We start from the raw sequence: 9130 nt of genomic DNA, 5'->3' as shown, positions 1-9130 counted from the left end.
GTACAATTCAAGTAGCCTACAACTCAATACAAAAACTGTTAACTGTGAGTGGACGACACCATAAAGCATTACACTTGTTTACAATAGGGCCCACCATTTTCAATTCATCAAAACATTTAGAGATGTACGAATATACACAACGATATAGTCAAAACAGGAAATCACACAGTATTAACCCATTAAGACCTGAGACCACATGGTTCTACAAGATGTCTTCTAAATCATGACAGTTTTTTTTATAAAACCTATGTTTCTATGTTGGTGGTTCTTACATATATATCGCATTTCTATCCCTGGGACCCCCAGTTTATAATTGTAAAATCAATGTTAATTTAACTACAAATTGAAACTGGTGAAACATAGCAAGGCCTTGCATAGCAAGGCCGACCCAGGCATCATTGGACGACCCGCTCTACCTCCTGAGCCACTAGCCGCCCTAAAGTCAAACATTAATGATTAAACAGAGGCATTAAGTGCATGGTTCCTTGTTGGCCGTATGCCAGCGAATATCACCTGTTCTGTTCTGTGTCAGCAAAGAAATCGTAAAGTTCCCATAAGAGCTAACGAACGAAGGGCCAACATCCTGTATGGCTTATCGAGATGCGTGTTTGCTTCAGAATGAGTCGATATGAGAACGATATGTTGACACAACAAACAATGCTGTTAGCACGCTGTTGACACACCAATGCTGTTGGCACGTATTAAACCGTTGTAAAGGCTAGACTTGGCAACGTGTAACCTTCAGTGGCGGGAAAAGGTGAGGCAGAGCGAGTGGATTTTTCCGGCCGCGGAACACCCACGGCAGGCGCAGTGTTATTTTTGGCAGCAAATTTATATTTTAGTTTAGTCATAGTCTTTGGACTGAAACTTCATTTAGTTTTAGTCACATTTTTGTCACCTGGAATGTCTTTGTGTTAGTCTAGTTTTAGTCGACTAAATGTCATAAGATTTTAGTCGACTAAATGTACAGTTGATTTAGTCGACTAAAATGTTAGGTGGGCCTTGATGTCGTCGTAATGCGTGTTTTAACACTTGCTGAAAATAGCCGATCTACAAGCTCACAAGTTGTGAGCTTGTAGATCCGCTATTTTCAGCATACAACCAAGTGTAAAATTACTTGCAGTATACTGGATCTCTTGTCCACTAGTCCCTTCCTAACATTTTAGTCACGTTTTTATAATACCTCAAATGTGCACTTGAAGGGACACTTAATTCACCCCCTTTGCAACCAGATCTTATTTTAATGATGTTAGGGAGACGAGAAACACTTTCCTGGGGGGTTTTATGTGGGTAATATGTGTGTTTAGATATTTTAGTATTTCAAAGTGTCCATGATGTCATGGACACTGGGCTCACTTCCTTCCTGGACAACTACAAGCTGTCTCAGTAAGACAGCCCTCTCTCCCTCCGCACAAGACGGTGTTAGCGCACGCAAGCATTTTGGTAATGGTAGTCCAGGAAGGAAGTGAGACCAGTTTCCATGACAACATGGAACACTTTGAAATACTAAAATATCTACAAACACACATTACCCACAAAAGAAACCGCAGGAAAGTGTTATCTTGTCTCCCAAACAGCATTAAAATAAGATCCAAGTACAGTACTTGCGTAGGACAATTTTTTTCATGATTAATAGTGAGGACCTATTACAGTATATGAAGGTAGGTTGAAAAGTGGTGAAGTGGTCCTTTAAGTGCATGTACTTATAGTTACTTTCCACCTTGTTAACCTTGACTTCTAGAGAGCACAGTGTGACCTCATGGTCACCTCTGGGACTCCACTATAGAGATACGACTGAAACTGAACAAACACACACACTGTGACTGTACTAGATTAGATAATGGCTTAATTCACATGCCAACACGTGTGTGTACGTTTGTGTGATTAAACCACTTAGTGCAGTGGTTTTCAACCCTTTTCATATATCAAGGTCCATTATTATTTCTTTGGCATATGAGCCACGGACCACCATTTGATGACATTTAACCTCTCCCTCGCCCATTTGAGCCACGGAGTCGGACCACCATTTGATGACAATCAGGACCCGAGGACGCATATCTGTGTCACCTTCATAGCTTTAAATAACATTAACTGTTATTTTAAACTTTAGCTGTTGAAAAACCGAGAAAAAAACGGCACAGGGTGCTGTGCTACGAGTTCGTAGCATTTCAACGCCATCACGGCCTGGCACCAACATACATTTTAGTCGACAAAATCAACTGTATAGGTCAGATAGTCGCCTAAAATCGAACATTTAGTCGACTAAAACTAGACAATAAAACCTTTTAGATTACTAAAATGTGACTAAGACTAAATTAAAATGTATTAAAAACACTATATGTGACCCACCGTGAATGGGAGACAGTAATTGGATTATTATTCATTGTCATGTTTTCATGTCATATGAAAGCTTCAAATTCACATATTGGATGTTTAGTTTGACCCTCCAGTTTTAGAAAACAGGCTTGAAAGGTTCACTTCTGTGGACTCTAACATTACACCTAGCTACATGTTTAAGCATTTATTTCATATTTACATGTCAATTACAGCTCTGACATTTATTTCAGACATGCTCTAGTATGTGAAGAGTCTGCCTGTGCTATTAACTATAATTCTGGATAAAAGAAAAACAGTTTTTCTCCTCTGGTGAAAAGCTGGAGGTTGCACGATGACAGGCTCTCAGTCAAATCTGGTCACGTGACTTAAAAGCTACTATCAAAATGTCCTGCATGTGAAAATCAACAGTGCGATGTGAAAGTCGGCCAACACTTGTCCCAGCGGGCCGTGAGAAGTGTTCACTGACAACACCGGCTAAAGTAAACACAGCACAGTCAGGCTATTAATAACTTTGTGCTAGGAACTCAAACTTGGCCGTGGTGGGACAGAGGGACGTTTATCAGCGTCGGACATGTCCCGCGTGGTACATCGTGGCCAAGTATATTATTAGTCAGTCGATGCAAGCACTGTACTTTGAGCACAACTCTGAGGTGCTTTTATACCATATTCTGTATGCTTTTATACATTACCCATGAGCACTGGCAATGTTTTGATACTATCAGCTTATTCTCCCCTATACACACATCTCAGAGGCATTTATTGGAGGTGTGAAGACCAAGTGTGGACAAGGTCGGATGCATGCATGCACACACACCGCACAGACTTATAGTCTGGTGATACGTAGGAGGACACTATAGGCAGGACGCACACAAACCACAGTCCTAGAGACCTCACAGTGCCTGTTATCCCCCCAAGAACACACAAGGCAGGTGGAGCCTCCTGTTGTTGGCTTCATCCATTATAGATGGATTATAATTGCATCTTTGATGTATTTACAAACTGAACTTTTCATCTTTTTTCCCCTCCACTACAATAATGATGGCTTTAGTTTATTTGCAGATCATTATGGAGATTATATAGATTGTAATGTGCAGATATGCGGATCAGCTTTAAAAATATATATACGTTTTTTATTTGGTACTGTTACTCAAGTCACATTTTGAACCCAATTAAGCCTTTTACTTAACAGAGTATAGTGTATATGTATCGCTAAAATGTATATCGCTTAAATATCGCTCCTATGTATCGAGTAAAAAAATAATAAATCACACTCATGTGAAGTGAGGGACGCTCTTATCATCGTACAATCATCATGACGTAAAATAGACACTATGCCCTATATCTTGCCACCCCTTACCCCTTATCCCTAAACTTATTTGCCATTTTTACTATTTTAAAACATTTTAAAATAGTACAAATAGCCGATCTGCAAGCTAATAACATGTCGATGTAGATTGGCTAGTTTAGGGAACGTGTGTAGGACGTAGATCTACACTAATAGCTGAACATACGAGGGGCTAGCCGGCTAGCGTGTATCCTCTGTGTTTATGTCATGGTGCAGGTTTGTCCACAGTTTATTTACATCCACATCATACCTGTTTCCTTTCAAAAACAAACTGCACTATCCATACACACAGTTTCACACAGATTTAATTTATTTGCTAAATATTTACTGTATCGATTTCAAATCATTGAATCGTATCGTATCGCCATTATGACCAATATCGTCCATGTATCGTTCATTCATTCATTCAAACTTTTATTTATTACATTGAGGGTTTCCCTCAGTCGCAGTGTCGTCGAGATACAGTACAACATAATACAACATTTTCAACACAATAAACAAAACAAAAGAGAACAAAAACAGAACAGCAACCTTTCCTCACTGTATGATGTTTAAAAACAGTTGCAGACACTTGGGGGTATAAGACTGCAATCAAAGATTTAAATTGACCGTATGTAATGTGAGAGCAGATCTTTAATTTTGGCCGGGAACCCCTTTTGCCGCGCTGAGCTTGTAGATCTGCTATGTAGGTCTGCTATTTTTGAATAATTGTGAAAATGTGCCTCAAATCTTTGAATATATATTCAAAGATTATACATAGTTTGAGTCTCTCAAATCGTTGCTTCTGGGAGGGTCCTCTGGAACAACATATTTTCAGATGGGGGTCGGCGGCCAGTTACATATAATTTTTGGGGTCCTTGACATGAAATATTGAGAACCACTGATATAGAAACATGAGGTTTAAATTAAATTAAATTTCAATGTCAGGCCTAAATGGGTTAAGGCAGTAAGTCATTCCACGTGGTTGTTGGGGCACTACAACAAAAGGCTGCATGGGTATCGTCAACCATGTATCGTATCGCTGTTAGAATGTATCGTTACGCCCCTATTCCCAGACACGCTGTTCAGTCAGTTTGAATATTGTATTTAATGTGTTTTAAAGTTGTTTTTAAATTGTGACATTATATCAAACAACACATATCAAACAAGGAACATGTGTCCCAGTACCGGACAATGACACAAATCTGAGCACGCACGCATGCATGCACGCACGCATGCACATGCACACACACACGCACACACACACATTGGACTTGAAGATCGAGGAGATACCAAAGGTCATTTATCCATCCTTTTTCAACCACACAACCAATGGCGGAAACACAGTAGCGAGACTCGTCATTTTGGGATTACGCCCCGTAATCTGCGTGAAGTGAAGTTGGAGTCCATTCATTTCAATGGAAACAGCTTGGAGTCCATTCATTTCAATGGAAACAGCTTGGAGTCCATTCATTTCAATGGGAGAATGTTGGAGTCTATCATTTCAATGGGAGAATGTTGGAGTCTATCATTTCAATGGGATAATGTTGGAGTCTATCATTTCAATGGGAGAGTGAACGTGACAGCCCATATCCACACAGAAAAGGTCCTATCTGATTGACAGCCCATGTGCATACATCCACACAGAAAAGGTCCTATCTGATTGACAGCCCATACATCCACACAGAAAGGTCCTATCTGATTGACAGCCCATACATCCAAACAGAAAAGGTCCTATCTGACTGACAGCCCATACATCCACACAGAAAGGGTCCTATCCGATTGACAGCCCATTCATCCACGCAGAAAATCTGATTTAAATCTGCATTAAATAATGTTAAATACGCTTTGCCACTCGATTTGCCGCATTCACTTTATGAATGTGCATACCCTCTTTTGGATTCGATCGCCACAATATTCCTATAAGAGTTTCATACTAAAATGGCTTATTTTTCCCAGAGAGACGAATCGACTTAATTATATCGACCTCTCTCCTCTCCTCTCCTCTCTCTAGCTGTATTGAACTCCATGTCTCCTCTCCTCTCCTCTCCTCTCATGGCACATCACACTCTATATAAGGGATGTCGCTGTATCGGTTCTGTAGCTCCGCCCACTGCTGCACGGCTCGCTCCACGATCTCCTCGGCGAGCCGCTGGGCGTACTGCGTCAGGAGGGGGGCGGGGCTCGCCTGAGGTGACTCCGCCCCCTCCTCCGGGGGGGCCCCCGCCTTCTCGTCGCCCCGTCCACTGTTCCGTAGCCCCGCCTCCTCTGAGTTCTGAGACGACGCCTCCGTCGCGCGTTTGGATTTGACACACCCCATAACGCCGGGGGGCGGGGCATCGATGGAGGTCGGAGGTCAGAGGGGGTGGAGTTCCTCCTGCAGCCAATCGGATGATAACGGCGTGTCGTTCGTCGTCCACTGGCTGGGTGCGTGCGTGAGTGTCAGTTACAGTGTGTGTGTGTGTGTGCGAGCGTGAGTGTGTGTATGTGTCAGTTACAGTGTGTGTGTGCGTGTTCTAGTTATGTGTCTGCAGGCTGTTGTGGGCTCCGTCCTGATCTGAAAGTGCATGTCCTCAACTGGAGTCATCTGAGAGAGAGAGAGAGAGAGAGAGAGAGAGAGATGCTGTCAATCACATGCATTCTTGCCCTGGTCAGTTTTCTCCCTATTCATAACGCAGGGCTAGACATTAAACCTTGTGTTATTCTGTATTATCTTTATTTAAGTGAAAGCTATACCCTGTGTTATTTATTTATTGATTGATTGATTGATTTTAAACGGCTACTAGCCATCATCACGTCTTTCTTTGTGCTAAACTAGGGATCAATCTTATGGCTCGATGATTACTTGAAACATCTAAAACGTTTTAAAATCAAATCAAGAATCTGAATTAAAATGTGATATGCTATTCAGCAAATAGACGGCCCCCGGCCCGGTCTATTGAGAAAGTATCTGCATGCCGATCGATGGACTTCTGTTAACTTGTTAGCCCTAGAATGCCAGTGATCTTACAATCTATTCATCAATTACTGAGTCTACGCCATATAGATCTGTCCACTGAGCAGACTGACCGCATATAGGCATTTAATAGGGGTGTAATGATACAATTTAACAGTGATACGCAGTGCCGTTTCTACGGGGGGGCACTAGGGGGCACTGCCCCCCCAGATAGACTTTGTGCCCCCCCAGTCCAGAACCCTACCCCACCATTATTTTTAATGTTTTACAGGTTTAAAATATATATAATGTGTTATTTTCATGTTCTTTGTGTTTATAATAAATTTACATTTTCTAATTAATTCATAGTAATAGAAATGCAATAATAAAAAGTACACTGGCACCTAGTCGGTGCACCTAGTCGGATTCGTTTTGATGCAGCGCACCAAAAGCTACGTCATTCAGTCACAGTGAAAACAAACCCAAACCGGTAAAATTGAATCATGGATATTAGGAACTGGCTCAAAGCCAAAACACCAAACTCTATAAACCCACCAGCACCTTCAGAAAGGCAGACTGATGACGATACTGAAACCAACACCATGTCGCCTGTTGTTGTTAATATTGCGGGGAGTCGTTAAAGCACCGAGCACTACTAAATGCACAACGAAATTCGGTCGTCGGATCACATTACTGGGGGTTCGCGAGTGTCGGATAGCATTATTCCAGTGAGGCAGAGGGCTGCTGACTGTAGCAACTTCCACAGCAGCAGCTCAACTTTCGGACCTCCACCACCACCGCATGCTTCTCCACCAGAGGTTCTTGGTTCTGGCACACCGTCACCGAATCAGGTAAAACGGGACAAATACCCAAGTAGCCTTCATAATGGCAAACGCGCAATCTGCAGACGCGCAGATCCCCCCCCTTTGCCTCCCGACATAAATACACTATATAGACTTGTTGTTTTTGGTTGGTGCATAAACTTTTACTCATATTCCCCTACCGTGGAGATGGCGACATATAAAAGACACTATAAGCCTAAATGCTCAACTATTTGTTGGTGATTAATGGTTGGTGCATAGGCTATAGTCTTTTTTTTCTACTTTCCTCCCGCCGTGGAGATGCTCATTGTGTTCATTGTGTTGTTGGTGCGATGCGATCGTGTTTCCACATGACAGTATATAGGCTATGTTTGTTTGTTCTGTTGGCTACAATAATTAGGCTATATTATTTGTTTTGGTGTATAATTGGAACCTATACTTGTAGCCCTTCTCCAAGCCTTTTGTGTTGTTTTATTGTATAGCCCAATGTGAGAGCTTAATTGCTATATATGGATGTGAACTTGAAAAATCAAGTGCCCCCCTTGGAAATATGAATGCCCCCCTGCTGATTATTCCCTGGATACGGCACTGGTGATACGATACGTATCGCGATACATGGTCGACGATATGATACATGGACGATATTGGTTCATTATGGCGATCCGATACGATCCGATTATTTTCATGGCAAAACGATTCGATACTGATTATTTGCTTTGCAAAACGATACGATCGATACAAAGTCAATGTTGCCGTTTTCATTTCGATATACTTCGATTCTTGAAATTATATCTATATCGTTACACCCCTAGCATAAGACTTGGAGTCGTTTTGGAGACTTGTTTCATATCCATTTAAAAGTACTGGGAGAAAACCTGTATTTAGTAAAATATCTCCACTTTTCCTCGAGCTGCCCACGGACGACATTCTCTCTAGCGAGGGTCCCGGAATGAGTGTATAGAACTGGGAAGCACAAATGTATGGTGCACACAATTGGCAGGTGGTGTGATCAATTACACCAATCACAACGCACGCACCTGTCAATAATGTGTGCCCCCGTTCTCAAAGGACGTTTTCATATTTTCAGTCCAGCATGCAGTCACTTCAGCTCCTCGTCGCTGACACAAAGAACGTTGTTCATGTGAATCTCGAGGGAAAAGTGAAGATATGTTTACTGAGAGGACTAGTAGAGGACATTATACCTGACTCCAAGTATTGGGTGAGTTGAGTACACACGCAGTGCTACAAATTTGTGCTACAACATTTAAAATGTATTTGTGTGTGCTCGTGCTCTGGACAAGAGTGGGAAATGTACTGTTATATTATACATGCGATACGCATGCCATGTATAATATAACAGTACAGTATGTTTAATGTTTACTATACATTTCACATTTTACCACATGTAAACATTTCTTTATTTGTCAACCGTAACGTCCCTCATTCAAAGTAGTTACTGATTGGTTAGGAGGTGCAAGGAGGGAGTGGCCAGTCGCTTCACTCGCTTGTTTACACACGCCGGTCCACACAGCACACACCGTCACGCTGTTTGTCAGCTTCTGAGCTACAGTTTTCTTCCGCCGTTTGTCATTGAAATTATTTGGTTACTCATTATCCAACTTTCTACTTGTTCTTGTTCTCTCTCTGTCTCTCTATCGCTCTCTCTTTTGAAATTTGAAGTGAACCAACCGACTATGCGCACATTTTTGGTTG

The 9130-nt window shown here is 41.8% G+C and overlaps 1 protein-coding gene across 1 annotated transcript; it reads right to left on the bottom strand.

Moving 5' to 3' along the window:
* Positions 1-5705: 5705 nt before the first annotated feature.
* akap19 (A-kinase anchoring protein 19) lies at positions 5706-6117 on the bottom strand. The gene has a single exon (XM_080785359.1). It carries the CDS (start codon positions 5979-5981, stop codon positions 5715-5717), a length of 267 nt encoding a protein of 88 aa, XP_080641485.1. The 5' UTR covers positions 5982-6117; the 3' UTR covers positions 5706-5714.
* Positions 6118-9130: the final 3013 nt, after the last annotated feature.

This window comes from Protomyctophum bolini (assembly GCF_963924005.1).
Source record: "Protomyctophum bolini genome assembly, chromosome: 16".
Lineage (NCBI taxonomy): Eukaryota > Metazoa > Chordata > Actinopteri > Myctophiformes > Myctophidae > Protomyctophum > Protomyctophum bolini.
This window is presented reverse-complemented; position numbering and strand designations above follow the sequence as displayed.

Bases quoted from the DNA above. Each gene is read 5' to 3' on its own strand.
- akap19 (XM_080785359.1), bottom strand. From the start codon at position 5,981: ATGGGGTGTGTCAAATCCAAACGCGCGACGGAGGCGTCGTCTCAGAAC.